Below are 18,636 nucleotides of genomic sequence, written 5' to 3' on the forward strand. Positions count from 1 at the left end.
GTTGAGGTGATGGTTAAATGAAGTAATCCACACAAAGGGGTGGATTTGGCTCCCGGCACATAGTAAGTGCTCAATAAATGTCAGCTAGCATTATTATCACATGGTTCTCAGAAATGTGCTCCTTGCCACCACATGTCATGTCTGTCCTGGGCTAGATCCCAGGGTCAAGCGGAAGGGTGGGGGGGAGTGGTAGCAGAAAGGGGAACTAGCCAGGAGGGAGGAAAGAGTGCTCTAGGCAGCAGGAACAGGTCTGCAAAGGCCTTGAGGTGGGAGGCTTTGAGGGAAGAGGGTAGAAGCTTCAGGAGGGTCTGTGACCTGGCCACACACCTGACCTCTCCAGCTGGCCCCTTCCTGGAGCCTGCTGAGGCTCTGAGCTCCTGCGCCAGTGAGGAATGAAGACTGAAGGCTGCCAGGGCCTTGGCCATGGGAGGGGAGGCAGTGGGGCTAAGCGGTTGGAGGCCTGCCTCTGGAGCAGACCGCACTGGCTGTGAGACCTCGGACAAGTCACTTAAATCCTCTGGGCTCTGCTTCCTCCTCTGTAAAATGGGGCTAACCATCGTGTCTGCCCGAAAAGGCGAGTGTGCGGATTCACTCAGGTAGTATTTGGAGAGTGTACACATCAGTCCCTGGCCGAGGGCCCAGAGTCGTAAGTGTTCCTTAAATGAATAAAATAAAGAAAAACACGTGTGGCTGTGATAAGAGGCCTGCCACTGGGCCCTCCTCTGGACTGCAGGCACTGAGAGCAGGGAACCTGGGCATGGCCGTTCTGCCCAGCGTGGGGCTCCTCCGCAGAAGACCTTTGCCCTGACCAGACTGCCCTGGCCCCGCACGGCTGCCTGAGGCTCTGGCTCCACCATCTTCCTTTCTCCCATCTCTCCCTTCACAGGCGCCAGACCCGCGCCCTGGCTGAAGGCAGCCCTATCTTCTCCACAGGTCTTAGCTCCCATCAAAGTCTGTCCCTCCCCCTCTGCGTTCACACCTGATTCCCAGAGAACCAAAGTGGCCCAAGAGAAAACCCCACACCCATCAAATTCCGGAGAACCCACTGTGTGCCCTGAGGGCAAGACCACCTCTGTGAGTCTCGGGGTGCAGAGCTTCACCCTTCTCCTACCTTCTCCCCTCTGGCCCCGAGGAGGAGGAGGGCCTGGATAGAACACACTGGAGAAGCAGAGCCGCGTAAGTGACGCTTACCAGAAAAAGGGCCCCATCAGCGTGTAGTGAATGCATTTGTGGCCACTCTCCTCCTTGGAATTCATACAGAATTCCATTATCGGCTCTGGACAGCAGCTCAGGGACTGTCTTGTCTCATGCCCATTTGACAGATGAGAAAGCTGGAGCCCAGGAAGGGGGAGCAGAGGGAGTAGTGCCGGGGCTAGAATCGGGCTGCTCCTTGCCAACCACAGGCAGTGAACCCTGCCAACAGGATGCCCCAGTCCCACTATAGATGCGCAGAGGGAGCTGCAGGCAGGGGGCCCTTTTGCCAGTTCCCTGGACCAACACAGCCCTGAGACCCATACCCAGACACGAGTAGCTACCCTCCCTTCTGACCAGCAGAGCAAGGCTGAAATGTGGAGGATACCAGTGCAGACTAAGGAGGGCAGGAGGGCCAAGCCTGCAGTCCCCTCTAGCGAGACCCATTATCTCAAGCCCAGGACTCCTGGGGAGGCAGCCAGCAGGCCACATGGATCTTGGACCCTCCCCAGCTCCTCCACGGCGACCTTGTGGTCTTGAACCGGTCATTTCAGCCTCGTGTGTAGAATGGGGTGTAACAGAGTCTTCTCCCACGAGGCCATGGTGAAGCTTAGATGAGTGAAGATGTATAAATTAAAATAGTCAACAATTATCAAGTCAAGTTACTGTGGAACTGCTCTGCGACAGGCACTGCTTGAAACATTTCACAGGTACATTATTATGTAATCATCACCCTTGTGAGACAGGACCTGTTAATACCCCCATTTTACAGATGAGCAAACAGAGGCACTGAGAACCCCACCACTAGTGAGTGGTGAGAACTGAAAACAGCCTGTCTCTGAATCCCTCCAGCTAAAGCCCCTGGCGAGGGCCACTTCTGTGGAGGGCAAGCGTTTAGAACAGTGCCAGGCACACAGAGCTGCCCAGTGATGCTGCCGTTGGTAGAACAATAATTATTATTGTCGCAGGGGAAACTTGCCACCAGCAGCGCTCTCTTCCCAAAAGTCAGAGGAATGAATATCCTAATGTGTTTTACAAAATCTATCAGTTCTTCTCCTTAGAAAGAAGGGAGTAGTTAGCAAGTGCTCAAGGTAAACGTTTGTGGAACCGAAACATTTAATGGTCTTTTTAGAAAACATGAAAAAGGGGGGGGGGAGAAAACCCACAGGCCTCCTGTCCTTCTTTCACTTTTCTAGGCATGTTTATTTTTATTTTGGTTCTTAGTTGCAAACGGGCTATGAGAGATTTCTGGATTCTACGTCCTTCACTTAACGTGATTCCATGAGCCCTTCCCTCATATGACAATTTTTACTGACTAGAGAGCAGTCCATCTCACACGTGTCTTCTTCACAGCCCCCTGCGATTTTCTCCTGTTTGGGGCTTTTATTCTGGTCTCTGATGCTGCAGCGAACATCCCAGAGATTAAAGTTCTTTACTTATTTGATGTGATTTGGAGACATTAGTTTCTCTGGAACCAGGAAGCCAGTGTTAGGGGAGATTTAGGGGACCAAAGTCCCTTCTTGGTGTCCCAGTGATAAAGCTGTGATAGCCGTTGTGTATTTCATCCACGTTTCAGGCCTCCCTACCCTGTAGATATTCTTGAACCTCAATTTCTGGGCCAAAGGTTTTTTCTTCTTCTTCCTCTTCTTTTTTTTTTAAAGATTTTATTTGTTTATTTGACAGACAGAGATCACAAGCAGGCAGAAAGGCAGGCAGAAAGACAGGAAGGGAAGCAGGCTCCCTGCCAAGCAGAGAGCCCAATGGGGGGGGGGGGGACTCGATCCGGGGCCCTGAGATCATGACTTGAGCCAAAGGCAGAGGCTTTAACCCACTGAACCACCCAGGAGCCCCAAAGGTTTCTTCTTTTCTGCTAAAGGTGCCTAAGCCACCATCCAACCAGAGGACAGAGACCTGGGATCTTATGTTCAACCTGGCACTGGTGGTCAACAGGACCTTGGAGAAGCCCTGATGACAAAGAGCCCAGTCCCAGCTCTGTCCCTAAGCCACTGTGAACCTCAAAGTCTTGGAAAACTCCCTGGGTTCAGTGTCACGGTCTCTTTGTAGGAAATGGGAACGGTAGGACTGACAGGCAGGCAGAGATGAGCTCATGGGCACCCAAGTGTCTTTTTTTTTTTTTATTCATTTGAGAGAGAGGACCCACAAGCAGGGGAAGGGGCAGAGGGAGAGGGAGCCCAAGGCAGTCCTTGATCTCCAGGACCCTGCAATCATGACCCGGGGGCCAAAGGCAGATGCTTAACTGACTGAGCCACCCAGATGCCCCTGACCCAGGTGTGTTATCTACCACACTGGACTAAGCACGCCTAGAAGCAATCTCAGCACAGATGTCAACTCTTCCAGGAGACCCCTGCTGGCCACGCTGGCTAGGCACCATCATTCTCCATCCCCTCACCCAGTACTATGTTCCTCACAGCACTGAGCAACTACTTGAAAGGATATTGTTGATATCAGCGTTTTCTTCTTCAGTGTCCCGCCACAGTCCCTTGAATGTCCCCTCCAAGAGAGAAGGGATGGGGACCGTCACCACTTACTCCACAGAACCCCACAGATACGTGGGGTGCTCCAGGCACAACCGTAAACATGGAAGCCACATGTATTGAGCACTACTATAGGCCGCATTCCACTCCAAGTCTTTTATATATAGCAGTTCTGGTAATGCTGCCAAGCCCCTGAGCTGGCAGCAGTTATTATCCCCATTTCGTGAAGGGGGAAAGTGAGGCACAGAGCCGTTGAATAACTCGCCCATGGTTCCACAGCTGGTAAGGGGGGAAGCAGGGGTGTCCCACTGTACATTGTAAAAGTACGCTGAGCCAAACATGGGACAGAGTCTCTGTCCCCACCAAGCTCAGGAGCTGAAGGGCAAGCTGGGCTAGTCCACCACATAGGAAGTCGGGATACTTCCTACAGGAAGTGATCCCTCAGCTAAGACCTAGGGGTGTGCTAGGATGAAGTGAGGAGGACAATCTGGGGAGAGGAAAGATTGGCCAAGAGAGATAAGCCAGTGGGCACCAAGCCTGAAGAACTAGAAGTGGCCCGTGTGGCTGTAGTAGGGAACTCAGGGGTATGCCATGAGTCAAGGGGTACGATCATCTCAACCATCAAAGATTAAGGTTTAAAAAAAAAAGTCCCAGGGAGCAAACTATATGAGGCAGTATAGCTGGGAAGATGGGCAATGCACACGCCACCCCCAAGATCATGCAGGGCCTTGGCAAGCTCAAGGGCCCAGATTTTATTCCAAGATTCTACATCATACCTCAAAGACTGTGTGAGCCCCTCACTCATTGGTGCCCAAAGGCCATACAAGGGTTTCTGGAAATTTCTGCTGACTCACTGTAGGACCTCAGGCACCTCCATACCCTCTCCAGGTCTTAGTATCCCAACTGGTATTGAATGACCCAATCCCAAAAGCACATCCCCACTCCATCAGCCTGGCATCCCATAAACAGAATGCTATTGACCAGTGAGATCCTGGCATTCCTGGAGTCCGATTCTGGGACTCTTGTGCACAGGCCATCCCATACTTGCTGAAGCCAGCCCACCACCATGGCACTTTGCCAAGCAGTCTCTAGGCAGGGGGTTGGGTTCTCCTGCTCCTCGTTCCTCCCAGATATAGGAGCTCCCCCAGGTTTTGGCCGGATGGTGGGGTGGGGGTGATCTACTCAGATCCTCCTGGAGACAAAGGAGCTGACCTGCAAAGAGTTCCAGCGGGAGCCCCGCTCCCCCTCCCTTCCCCCCTCTCCCTTCCCAGTCCACGTGTCTCTATTGTCTGCTCCCCGCTTCAGGGAAAGACACAGCCTCGGATGTGTCAAAACCACCACCCCCCGGCAGCAGGGAAATTAATTACTGGACGATTTTCACTTCCTCTTGCAGCGCCTGCCTGAGCTAGGCACCGGAACAGGACCGAATGAGCGGGTCCAGCATCCGCATCGGGGACTTGCTGCCCCCACCAGTTCTGGGAGAAGAAAGTTGAACCCCAAACCCAATAGGGCGCTTCAGTGGGAGGTCAAGCTGGGGTGGGGGTGACGACTTCCTCTAGTTAAAACTGAGTGTCTACACTAGCCACTTCTGAATTGGGGGAAAGGGAGAGGACTGGAGGCAGGAGGGTCGCAGCTGGGGAGCTCACACTCTTTTCTTTGCATCCCCTTCCCTGTGTCCCCATGTGCCTGAACCCCACCTGCCCAGACCACTCTCTGTCCTCTCCCCTCGGCTTCTCCCTCTATCTTACACTTTTCTTTCCCTTTCTTGGCATCCCTAAGGGGCTTTCTTTTTGTGTGTCTGGATCTCTCTCTTTCTCCCATGGGTGTGTGAGCGTGTGTTGCTACTTCTTTCCATCTCTGTTTTCCTATGTTTCTCTCTTGTGTCTTTTTGTCCTTATCTCGGTCTCTATTTCTACCTCTTTCAGTGTGTGTGTCTCTCTTTCTCTGTATGCCTCTTTCTGTCTTTCTCTGTGTATCTCCTCTCTCCTCTCTCCCTCTCTCTCTCTTTCCCTCCTCCCCCCCTCCCCACTCCTCTTTCTCCGTCTCTCTATATCTCTGCGCCTTTCTCGCCCTCACTTTCTCCCCTCCTGCCTGCCCGCTGCTCCTTGCGCCTGGCCTGCCCCCACCGCTGCCGGTTCAGGGGAACGTGTGCGGAGCGATTGTCCTGGGGGACATTTGATGGATTAGAGCGCTGAACAGTTCCATTGCTAGGGGACCACCTGATCTCCTCCAGCCTGCGTCCCATATAAAGCCGGCAGCCGGAGTGCTGAGCACAGCTCCAGCGATCGCCCGTCTGCGCGCCGCCGCCGCCAAGCCCGAGCGGGAGCCCGAGCCAGAGCCGGGGCCGCCGCCACCGGTGCCGGCTCCGCGCTGCCGCCCGCCCGCCCGCTGGGAGCTGTCCAGTGCTGAAACCCCGCGCCGACAGCCAATCGCGCCCGACTGGCCGCCTCCCCCCACCGGGGCCCCACGCAAGTGCCCCCGCCGAGCCCCCCGCCAGTCGCACCATGCCGCGCTCCTTCTTGGTAAAGAAGATCAAAGGGGACGGCTTCCAGTGCAGCGGGGTGCCGGCCCCCACCTACCACCCCTTGGAGACCGCCTACGTGCTGCCTGGAGCCCGGGGGCCGCCCGGGGACAACGGTGAGTAGGACCCGGCGGGGGGGGGGGGAGGGAGGGGAGTTCGAGCCCTCCCCATCTCGGGCCACGAGGAGGGGTGCGCGCGGCAGGGAACCCCGGGAGGAGATTTCCCTAGCTGTGTGCGCCTCCCGGGCTTCCCGAGGGCCGGGCGGGCGGGGCAGGGGCTAGGTCCCTACAAAGGGAAAGTCGCAGGGTCGATCCATCCCACAGCCACGCGCCAGCCCGGACTTTGAAAGTTGTGGCCCTAAACGGGGCTGGAGTGAGAGGTGGTGAGAGAATGGAAAGAGAGAGAGAGGCACCCACGAAGGGCTAATGCTGGGGGGCTAATGCACAAGGCAGTCTGAGGGTCCTCTCTCCCTGGTGGAGGGAAGGAGGCTGGCTGCCTGAGTGTACTGCCCTAGTGGGGAAAATAAGCAAGCCAGGACTACCAGTCCCTGGGGAGATAGGGCTGGCTCCTTGGGTGTAGCTGGGGGCACCCTCCTTCCCTTCAAGCCTGCTCCCCCTGGCGATGCCAGACAAGTGTACCCAGGCCCCCTCTCTCAGCAACTCTTTTGTTACCCTCAGCCACATGCCTGCCAAAGGCTGGGCCTGTCCTTGGGGCTGCAAGAAAGAGGGGATTTCTAGGAGGTGTTCCCCTAAAGTGGCTCCTGATCCCCTGGGCTGCACTCCTTCCCCACTCCAGCTTCTCAACCCCCTCCAGAGCCAGCCCTGCTGTTCCTTGTAAGTCCCCCACCCCCAGCACACTCCATCTCTTCTCAGAGCAAGTTCCTGCAGGGACAAGGGTTTGAGGGACAAGAGAGGTCATTCAGCCTCAGAAAGGGGTGATCTCTGAAGGGTATGGAGAAGAATCAGAGACTGCCTGTGTAGACCCCATCCCCCATCAAGGGGATCACAAAAGGGTTCTCCTCTCATGGCCCATACCAGGCAGGTGTCTGGAGAAGAGGCATCCCTTTGGCACTAAGAAATCTGACATCACATGTGGCATCAGCTTTGGGGTGTATGGAGGGGAGAGGGGTGAGGGAGGAGAGGAGAGGGGAGGGGAGAAAAAGAAGAGAAGAAAGGGCTGGGGTGGGGGGTGGAGGGAGGTGAGGTGGTGAAGGCAGGGGCCAGGGAGGGTAGGAGTTTTCACCTTAGGGATTTCCAAGCACTTCACCCACATTCCATCACTCTATCAAGCCAGGTAGCAAGAAAGTGCTGGGCAAAGGGCTCTGTGACCTCATCAAGGTCAAAGAAATTAGGGAGTGATCAGGGATACAGCTATAGTTTCTCAGCCTTGTGCCTCCCCCAGAGAACCAACCCCCTTTTTCCATTGCCTATATGTCCCCTTATTCTACTGTCCTCTTTTCTTGACCCCAGGGCCTCTTGGGGTCAAGGACAGAGGCCCAGGGATATGGCTGGGCTTATATGAGTGCTGGCAGGACAGAGGGTAGACCTGGGACCATGCCAGGGCTGGGGAGTATGTGTGCTAGGATCTGGGTAGGAACTGAAATGCCTGCAAGATGAGGATGTGGATTCCTTGGGGGACTGACACAAAGCCCTAGGCTCCCACCCCCTGGAGCCCCAGTGGTCCTGTCCCCAGGCCAGTTGAAGAAACCCAGAGAAGCTTAGAGAATTTCTCTTGCACAGCCCAAACTGCAAACTATTCCTCAGGAGGGTGACAGGAGCACCTGGCTTTGAATTCAGTCTCAAAAAGCTTTGAAAGGAACCCTTGAGTGAATCGTGGTGGGGTCAAGGCAAAAGTTGGAGCAAAGCTATCAGCAAGGGTGCTCCTATGGGGGTTCCACCGGGTTCGACACCCTAGAACCTCCCCTGTCTCTGGCCCTTTCCCCCAAAGGGCTCTAGACTAGCTCCCTAGCCTCCAGAGACTCCTGAGGCTGTTGTGATAGTCTGATATCTGGCCTGAAACTCTGGGAGACTAGGTCTCTGACTCACTGTGTGACCTTAGGCAAGTGTCTTCCCTTCTCTGGTCCTCTGTCTCCCCAGCAGCGAAAGAGTTTGGATGCTGAACTAAGTATCCTTCCAACTCTGACAAGCTCAGCTTTTGTGAAGGTCAACTGTGAGATGGGAGGCACTGGAGATGCCTGGATGAGGGTCTAATGGACTGCAGGGGGCCATTGTCAGGGTCTCTGTAGGATTCTGTTTGCCATCCAATGCCTGGCTGAGGGTGGCAGAGTTTCTGAGACCAGGTATTTCTTAGCTTCATTCTCTGCAGGATGCCCCACAATGAGGACAGGCACCCTGGCCTAGCTGCTTTGGCAGTGCCTGCGGTAAAGGGCCTGTGCCAGAGACCGGGGGTGACCCTTCAAGCCTGGGTATGGCTGGGAAACACAGGGTCCGCCTCATCCTGTTTTCAAGGGCCTCTCCTATCCCTGGGGTGTGGCTAGACTGGACAGTGAGGCTCCCTCATTCCATGGGTGGACAGGGTGCTGGGGGTCCTCAGAGAGCCTGCCGGCTAGTGGCCCGTTGTCTCCGCTCTGCCGGAAATAACCTTGCTGAGCGTTTGAGGGAAGTGTGAAAAATTGCTGAGCCGACGTTTTTCTCTCCCAGCGTGTGTAAGTGTGCTGGGTAAACAAGGAGAAAGAGAGGAGGGGGGGAGGTGAGGAGATGGAGGGAGGGAGGGAGGGAGGGGAAGGGAGGGGGAAGGGGGGAAGGGCCTGGGGCTGGAGATAGTTCCAGTTATTAGAAAGATCCTCTTACAAGCCATTCTTGCAGCAACGGCCACAGGGTCAGGATGAAGCTTGTGGGAGGGGAAGCTGGGGAGGGGTGTAGGGAGGGGGCCTGTGAATGTGGAGGTCAGAAGAACCACAGGCTCCTAACTGATGGAAGATGCAGGGCCCCAAATAAAAGAGGTGTACTCCCAGCTCAGGGAATGCCTGGGAGTGCTGAGGATTCCTGGAGGACTCCTCCTACACAAATACACACACACACACACACAGACACACACACACACACACACACACACACGGATGCTCTTCTTTGCCTCCCTACTCCCTCCCTTTTCAGCCTCTGAGGGCTGGGCAAAGGGTGAGGCAGGTGCATTGGGGTTCCAGGCCGCCCCCCACCAGCCCAAAGAACTCCGAAATAGGGAAGGGGAAGCCTCCCAAATTTAAAAAATCTCCAGGCCTTTCTGCATAGCTCCCCAAAGAAGGCAGACCAGATTTAATTCCACCATCCTGCCCAATACAATGCCTCATTTCTCCCCCTCCTGCTCCTCTTGCTCCTCCACTGTTTTCTGCCTCGGTGCAGCCTCCCCTTCCCCTCCTCTTCCCTGGGTGATGCTGAACACAGATTCAGTCTTGTGAGATGCCAACTCACATCCCCCTAACCCTCTCACACCCTCGTCCTCCAACTCCGTCAAGCCCGCCGCTTTGCAGGCGCTGGGCCCCCACCGTGGGGAGATACTGGGCACTCTGAGCTATCCCAGAGCGGGCTGCTGCTTATCTATCTGCACAGCAGTAGTCTCCACGGACCTGAGCGAAGATAGCTTCACTCCCTCACACTCTCACACCCTAACTCAGAACTCCAGCCGGGCTCCGGGTCCCCCTTTCTCTGTATCCCCAGCCGAGGGCTGCCTCCATACTCCTTCAGAGTGCATCTGACCCAGGCAAATGAGGGATCAATGCCAATCCAATAACACAGTTGTCTGCCCTCCACAGCTACATTAAGCCTCCCCAGCAGGCCGGGGAAGCACTCCTACTCTTGCCCATGGGCTTATCTAGTTGACCACATTATACTAGCGCCCACATCCTCTCACTCCCTCTGATGGCGCCAGGGAGTCGCTCCAGGCCGGGCCTGGAAGCCTGGCTGAAAATCCCCAACACATCCACCCCACACCTCAGAAAGTCCATCTTGAGAGCAGGGATGCAAAAGGGCTGCCCCAATCCCTTGGCAGAGGGAGCCCAGAGAAGGCTGGGGAGGTGCCCAAGGACACACAGCAGGCCCATCTGGCTCTTCATTAACTAGCATTTCCCCTGGCGTCTCAGTCTTGGCCTAGGTCCACGATACAGGTTAGAGACATGTCAGAGGTCCAGGTTCAAAGTCCAGGTCCAATGTCTAGTCTAATGCCCAAGTCCAGATCTGAGATCCAAGCCTAACAACCATGTTCAACCTTAATTCCAAGGTCTAGGTCCAAGGTCAATGTGCAAGGTTATAGGTCCTATCCAATATTCAGAACAAATTCATGTCCAAGTTCAAGTTTCAATGTCTAAGATCAGGTCCAGGTCAATGCTCAGGTTCAGGGTCCAGGATTAAGCCCCAGGTCGAACTTCCAGTCCAAGGTCATGTCCAGGTCCATTCTCGAGGCTTCTCAGGCTGAAGTCTTAGACCCACCATTATTTTTCTCTGTGTCCTTGGACTAGTCTTCCCCTACTCCAGCCTTGGTTTCCCTTTCATGAACTCAAGCAGTTGAACTTGCTCTCAGCTCTGACCTTCTAGGAATCCAGAAATTTGACTTTCCTAAGAATTAGTCAGTGGGAGTATGGAATAACAGGGCCCACGTGGGATATAGAATCTGGGGCCCACAGCCTCCCCGAAAACCTGGGGTCACAAAGGGGACATGAAAGCCTGGAGCTGAGCATCCACTCTTCAAACAGTCTCAGTTTGTAGTTCCTGAGGGAGAGCAGAATACATCAAGTCCCTATGTCAGCACAGCAAGTTACATATCTCAAAGACTCCCTGCACCCCCTAATCTCCCCACACGCTGTGGGCAAAGGGCAGTGAGCACGGGGGGTGGGGGTGGGGGGGGTAGAATTATCTCCAAACTACAAAGGCAAATGAGGCCAAGGAGGCCCATCACTCGCACGAGGTCACAAGGGCATAAATGGTGGACCCAGTCACATCTCCCTGTTGAGCGTTTCATCTACACATTCTAGGGACATTCACAGCCTAGAGGTCCTCTGGGGGGCACAGTGAGAGAGATGGGGCCCCTACACTCCCTGACCTCCCTCCCAGCTGTCTCTAGCTGCCAGCCTTTGGTAGGAAGGGAGGTTGGAGAGGCCCTCTGATTGCACCTCCCTGGAGTAGAGAGGGTAGGGCAGAAAGCGGGAGGCTTGGAGAGCCTGCATGCATTGTGCAAGGGCCTGCTGAGATTCCCCCCAAGGGAGCACGAGGCTGCTCCACCAGCCAGTGCTAGGCAATTCAAGACCCTTAGCCACCTACTCCTATCTCCACAACCTCTTGAAAAATCTTTCCTATTGATTCCTGCAGAGCTGTGGACCTCCCTATGGGCCACAGGAATTGGGTCACAGTCAGGAAAAAACAGAATATGTGGGATTTCTGGAGGGGAGAAAGTGGGGAGGGACTCTGGAATCCTCTAGACACTCCCTGGGCCTGGGTCAGTGGGCATCAGCCCCACACCCTATAGCCGTGGTCACGTTGGGCCAGACCTCATTCTGTCCCCTGATCATCTGGACTCAGGGACCCCTCCCCAGTGGGCAGGTGTACCAGCTGCCAGGCCCTTGGAGGAGGTGGGTGTCATTTCTGGTCCAGTGCCCAGGGAACAGCTAACAAAGATGCTATAATAAGGGGAGGGGGAGGTACCAGCCCCTTTGCCCAGCTCTGTGAGCAGACAGGAGAAACTATTTTTATCCCGCTTTGCTGCTGACAGACCTGGCTTTCTGCTCAGCTGGCTGGAGCTGATTCTCGAGGCCCGAGGCCCTGGCACAGCAAGCAGCAGCTCTAAATATACCCGTGCAGCAGCCCCTCCAGCTCCCACCACCAAGCAGGGCTGGGCCCTCCTCAGGAAAGTGGGCCACCTGGAAAGCTGGCCCACCACCAGGCCCCTCTCTTTTTCTGCCCATCTCAAGGCAGGGAAGTGGGACGGGGGCTGGAAATTCCCGGCAGGAAGTTTGGGACCCTAGGAATCTGGGAGAGACTAGGAAAAGGAGTCCAGGACTAAGAGGCAGAAGGCTGGCCTAGCTCTTACGAGAGCTTGTGACCAAAGAGCTTGCTTCGTGACCTGAGGTGGGTCAAGGCCCCTCTCTGTGCCTCAGCTTCTGCAGGGCACGGTAGGAAGTGACTATCAGGTTCCCTCAGACAGGAGCTAGTGTGCACAAAGTACTGAGCAGGGCACCTTGTATACAGTAAGTATACTCAGTGTCAATCACTACTTGTACTGCTTTTATTTGCAAAAATTTACAAGGGGCAGGAACATTTTCCCAAGCAGTTTCTCCACAGCCCCAGCCCCTCATCAACCCCTCAGACATAGGCCAACTAGGTGATGTTATCTGAAGAAACCCACTGCCCCTTTGCCACACCAACTGTAAACTTCCCACCACCAGCAGTCTCCATCCAGTTGGGGTGTTTTGGAAAAAACACATACTCTGGAGGGTTGTAAGCCTAACTCCTCTGCCAGTGACCTTGGACAAACCTTCTCCCCTCTCTGGGCCCCCAAGCCTCTGGGCGTAACATACTGCCTGGCACAGAGGGAGGCTGACAGGAAGCAGTGGTAGGTAGCAGTGGTGGTATTTACTCAAGATGCCCCCTGCCCTCTCCCCAAGGGGCCAGTCCGATGAGACTGTGACTGTGGAGCACCCGGCACCTTAATATCCATGAAATTCCCTTCCCACCACTCCTTTGAGTGCAGGATTTTTAATTTTTTAATCAATTCTGGACTTTCCATCTAAAGTATTAAGACTCATAAGCAGAGAACACCAAAAGTCATTCTCAGGTGACACGTGTATGATATCGCTGTATCTCCAAAGTGTCACTCCAAGTGGCAAGAGTGGCTCTGGTCCCTATCCCTCAAATAGGGGATTTGAGCCCAGAGAAGCTGTGTGACTTGCTCAAGGTCACACAACTAGGATATGGGTAAAAGAGCCAGGATGAGTGTGCCCCTGGTTTTCTCTCTGGGTCCCTGGCCATTCCTGCCTCTATTGCGACCCAAACAGGAGAGCCCTGTCTCACCCTGTCAGGTGGAGGACAGGCAGCTCAGCCATCTCCGGTCACCTGTGGAGCAGAGGAAAGCACCCCAAACCCATCTGGGTTCCATGCACAGTCAGAGCACAACTTAGGAGTGTCCTGAAGGGTTCTCCAGGGTTGAGGACCAGAGAGGTGAGGTGCTTTGCCCAAGGTCCCATAGCAGCCTGAGACACCCGTGTGTGTCTCCTTCTACTCCTGGTAGATTAGAAGGATATCACCAGAAATGCAGGGATGATAATGATGACAATAATAAAAGCAGCTTGAGAGGCTATTGTGTGCCAAGCATTGTACTAAGCACTTTATATGCATTAACTCATTTAATGCTATTATATGCTCCCTTACACATATGTGGCACAAAAAGGTTAAATAACTTACCAAGGTCACATAGACAGGGAGAAGTCTAGGCTGATCTGAGGAGGATGAGGTGGAGTTGAGGGTGTTTGTGAAGGACAGAAAAATGGGCATCCCTGAGGATCTATTCTGCCATGGGGCAGAGTGAGCCTTTAAAGCATACCAGTCAACCTTCTTCCTATACAGACCAAATCCAGAGAGGTTAAGTAACCTGTCCAAGGTCACAAAGCAAGTTAGAACCACCTAGTCCTAATGTGACCATGCAAACTTTCATAGAACCCCCAACTCCACCCCACCCCACAACCCATGCTGAGCTCCACAGATGCGGGGAATCAGGTCTGGCCTGCAATGCCGGGCCTGAAGCCAGTTAGGCATCCATCCCTAGGCAGAGGACCAGCCTTTGTTTGAGGCACCCCTATTTCTATATAAAGAGCCCCCCAGCGACAGGAGTACGGTGCTGCAGTGCTGCAGGCTGCCACCAGAGGGCACCACGGGCAGGAAGCCCAATTTGGGTGAGGACTTGCCTGGTTCACTGAACTCCTACTACCCCACCAGAAGTTTCCTCACCCCGAACATGATGTAAAAATTACACATCCTGAGGAAACAGAGGCCCAGAGAAGAACATCAGGATGTGTCTTGGCAGATGCCAAGAAAACTGCAGTACAGAAACCCAGCTGGGAAGGTTATTATTATTACTAATAATAACAGCACACATGGATCAAGGGTTTGCAATATGCAAACTAGAGCTAGGGTGGGATCCTAGCTCTAAGTTACTTGCTGGGCATGTTACTTAATTACCTTGTATCTAAATTTCCTGATCTGTAACATGGTGCCAACTGGAGTCATGAGGATGGAATGCATTCGTGCATATAAAGCCCTAAAACAGCATCTGACAAGTGCTCTAGCATATTCATCACTATTTCTTCATTTTTCATTCACTGTTTATTTATTCATGGACTCCTTAGTACAACTGTATGCAGGCTTACATTATCCCCCATTTTAGAGCTGGGGCAAGAGAGGCACAGAGAGGTCAAGCAGTTTGTCTAAGGTCACACAGCTGGGCACCATAAAGTTGGAACTCCATTCAGGCAGCCTGGTACCAAGGTGGTGCTCTCAACTAGTATGCCATCCTTATTTCATAACAGAACATGCAAGGCGCTGGTCACAAGATCAGCGATCCCCTGCAAATGGAGATCTATCCCCTGAGGCACAGAGAGGAGCATGACTTGCTCAAGGTCACCCAGAATCTCTGCGGGGAATCAAGCTGTCCCAAGAACAGCCAGACAGAATGGCTTGTAAGCAGATCCTGCTGGGCTGGGGAGTAAGGCTGGCCTGGCAAATCTTTATCACCGTTTATCACCCATTTCACAAATAATTTACCTTGTGCCCACAAGATAGGGCACCAGGGATAGCAGGTGAACGACCCAGCTGTAGCCCCTGCCTCGGGGACCTCTGGGGGTGTGGAAAACAAGGGGAGCAGTGCAGTAGATCCCAATCCTGGCTCCATCCCTTGAACAAGTACCATCACCTCTCCATGCTTCCATTTATGTGTCATAGAAGTGGTTTTGTGACATTTGGTCAGGCGAGGGGAGTGAAGCGCTTAGCACAGGGTCCGGCACGCAGTAAGTGCTCAGTAAATATTAGCTCTTATCATCATTATTCCTAGTAGTTACAGTGGAAATATAGGAGAGAGGAGGTCTGGGAGTGTCTGAAGGTTTTTAACTTAGTCTGAAACAATATTCTCTGAATGTTTTGGGGCATGAGTGCGAAGCTTGATTCCTGGCCTGGGAGGTGGGGGAACCTCCAGACCAAAGGCAGACAGGAGGGGAGGATTGGGTGCTGAGAGGCTGGGCAACCTTCCCTCCCCAATTAAAAAAACTGCCAGCACCACTGCCTTCTCTGCAACCAGAGCCCCTCCCTACTGAGTCATCCACCCCCACAATCCCAAACCACTTCTGTGTGCAGTGGGTCCTGTGCCAACATCTGAAGGGAAAGAAGAAAAAAACAAGGGGCCTAACCTTATCTTCAGGGTTGGGGGACAGTCTGCACAGACTTTATTCTATCACCATCCCAGATCCCAGAGGAGAGGAAAAGGTACAGAGGCTGAATGAGGCAGGATGTTTCAAGGAAGGAAGGCTCTGAATCCAGTTCCCAGCTTACAAAGTCCTCTTCCACCTGCTTTCTTGAGTTGGGGATGTTGAAGGTGAAATGTGGGGAGAGCAGGTCTCAAGGTCAGAAGGAGAGGGTTAAATCTCCTAGTTTGCCCAGCTTTCCCCAGCTTGAAACCTCAGAAAGGGGCCTAACCTTCACTGTCCTCCTGGAATCAAAAGACAATGGACACACAACCTTGATGCCAGGTTGATAACTTTGTGCCTATCTGCCAGAAATTCTCCTGGGAGCCCAGACCCCAGGGTCCTCTTGGGAGGGTGCTAGGACCAGCTAGGTCTTGAGGGGAGAAACAAATCAAGGTGGCCCCTGCAGTTGGGAAGCCTCTGTGGAACCCCCTGGGAGAGCCTCAGTCTACCCACCAATCACACAAAAACAAGTAGACAGGATTTCTGGTCTGACTACGAAGAGGAGGGAGGAAGAGGGGGAGGTGAATTCTCCCAGGGAGACCCCAGAATGTTTCTAGTGGAGCTGGAAGCAAAACAGGCTTGGGAGCAAGGACAAGAAAGTCCCCTTCCTGGACTGCCTATAACATGCCCCACACTTGACCTCTTAAATCCTCTAGCATCCCTGGGAGGTGGGTCTATCAAGATTTTTAATTCATTTATGCAACATCTACTTATTGCACACCTTTTTAAAGCCAGGTACACGCTGGGCACACAGAGTCAGCCCTGGGAAGCTCATAGTCGGGTGGGAGAGGCAGACAATTAAGTAATCTTCAGTGAAGTCACTTTTTTAAGCAAGCAAAAAGTGTAATTATAATAGCTAACATTTATATAGCAATTGCTGTGTGCTCCCTCCCTCCCTCTCTTTCCTGATTGCCTTACACGGAAAATGAGGATGATAACAATACCAACTTTGCAGGGTCTATAAGGGTTGAATGAGTTAACACACATAAACCAGAGGCAGAGCCTGGTGCACGCTTAACACACACTTCTTTTCATCACTTAACTTCTTTTCATCACTTAACACAAAGACTCTGGGAGGCAGTGTCCAAATATAAGCTCCATTTTGTAGATGAAAAAACAGATTCAGAGAAGTTATGGCAAGCACCAAAACAGCAGAATGTTGTTAGAATAAAGACTGCACGGCCTTTGGCGTCAACCTGCTAAGGCCTGCATCTTGGCTCCATCACTTACTAGCTGCGAATTTACAGACTCTTTCTGTCTTCATCTGTAAAGTGGGTGTAATACCAGTAGGAGTTTCACTGCGTGGTTGTGAGCACTTCAGAAAATAGTGAGCACACAGCCGGTAGAACCGTGGGAGCACCGTGCTCCGAGAGGGTGGTGCAGGGGTTGTTTCCATCGTGGGCCATAAAGAAGGAATCTGAACCCAGGCAGGGGGAAGATGCACGGCGGAGGCCACTGTCTTACCAGTGGCCAGTGTCTCCCAAGCGCGAGCACGGGGACGCCCTGAAGGGAGGGCGCGCGGAGTGACTGGCCCTCTGCAGCACCTCACCTTCGTCCTCGCTCCCTTCCCTCCCCTGCAGGTTATGCCCCGCACTGCCTGCCCCCCAGCAGCTACGATGCGGACCAGAAGCCAGGCCTGGAGCTGGCGCCGGCCGAGCCCGCCTACCCGCCGGCGGCCCCGGAGGAGTACAGCGATCCGGAGAGCCCGCAGTCCAGCCTGTCGGCGCGCTACTTCCGCGGGGAGGCGGCCGTGACCGACAGCTACTCCATGGACGCCTTCTTCATCTCCGACGGGCGCTCGCGGCGGCGGCGCGGCGGGGGCGGCGGCGGGGACGCGGGCGGCGCGGGGGACGCCGGGAGCGCCGGGGGACGCGCGGGGCGCGCGGGGGCGCCGGCGGGCGGCGGGCACCGGCACGCGTGCGCCGAGTGCGGCAAGACGTACGCCACGTCGTCGAACCTGAGCCGCCACAAGCAGACGCACCGCAGCCTGGACAGCCAGCTGGCGCGCAAGTGCCCGACGTGCGGCAAGGCCTACGTGTCCATGCCCGCGCTGGCCATGCACGTGCTCACGCACAACCTGCGCCACAAGTGCGGCGTGTGCGGCAAGGCCTTCTCGCGTCCCTGGCTGCTGCAGGGCCACATGCGCTCGCACACGGGCGAGAAGCCGTTCGGCTGCGCGCACTGCGGCAAGGCCTTCGCCGACCGCTCCAACCTGCGCGCGCACATGCAGACGCACTCGGCCTTCAAGCACTACCGCTGCCGCCAGTGCGACAAGAGCTTCGCGCTCAAGTCCTACCTCCACAAGCACTGCGAGGCCGCCTGCGTCAAGGGGGCCGAGCCGCCCCCGCCGCCCCCTGCCGGCGCCGCCAGCTGAGCCGCCCGCTGCCCTCGGGCCCCCACCTCCATCTCCGTCCTCTAAGCGCCCCAGCAGCGTTTCCCTGCCCACGCCCCTGGGAGGGTAGAGGGAAACAACCCTTCCCCGCCCTCCACCCCCACTCCCAGCCCGGAACCTTCCTCTCCCGCCCCAGACCCACCACTCACATCCTGCACTGGCTCCCCCCGCCCTCACCCCGACCACATGACCACATCGTCCTTTCTGATCCCCAAACTCGGACCTTGACCCCCTGTACCCGCCCTCAAGGCTCCCAACTCAGGCACCAGGTCCGCACCTCTCCCAGGCCCCAGAGCAGGAATGTTCTCCGCCCTCTCCCAGACCCCGCACCTCTCCCCTATCAACTTTCAGACCTTTCCTCTCGGTTCTCAGCTGAGTCTCTCCTACTATTCTTCTATCGGAACCCCAGTCTAAAGCCCAAACCTACCTTTGACTCTCACGTCTGTCCTGGTTTCCCCATCCACGCGGTACACAGGCCCTGCAGCTCCCAGGCCACATTTCAACCCCAGACCCTCCTTCGGCCTCTGCCGAGTCTTGCTCTATGTGTGCCCATCTAGGGACTGAATCCTTACCCCTGTTT

General features: G+C 54.7%; 1 protein-coding gene across 1 annotated transcript; it reads left to right on the forward strand.

Moving 5' to 3' along the window:
- Positions 1 to 6,063: 6,063 nt before the first annotated feature.
- On the forward strand, positions 6,064 to 18,157 carry SCRT2 (scratch family transcriptional repressor 2). The gene is made up of 2 exons (XM_082745884.1): positions 6,064 to 6,323; positions 17,245 to 18,157. Exons 1-2 carry the CDS (start codon positions 6,191 to 6,193, stop codon positions 18,036 to 18,038), a joined length of 927 nt encoding a protein of 308 aa, XP_082602010.1. The 5' UTR covers positions 6,064 to 6,190; the 3' UTR covers positions 18,039 to 18,157.
- Positions 18,158 to 18,636: the final 479 nt, after the last annotated feature.

The sequence above is a fragment of the Mustela nivalis genome (genome assembly GCF_964662115.1).
Source record: "Mustela nivalis genome assembly, chromosome: 8".
In the NCBI taxonomy this organism is placed as follows: domain Eukaryota; kingdom Metazoa; phylum Chordata; class Mammalia; order Carnivora; family Mustelidae; genus Mustela; species Mustela nivalis.

Excerpts from the sequence above, each read along its gene's own strand:
- SCRT2 (XM_082745884.1), top strand. The coding sequence starts at position 6,191 with ATGCCGCGCTCCTTCTTGGTAAAGAAGATCAAAGGGGACGGCTTCCAG. Across the intron at positions 6,324-17,244 it reads GGGGCCGCCCGGGGACAACG|GTTATGCCCCGCACTGCCTG; the intron begins GTGAGTAGGACC and ends CCTCCCCTGCAG.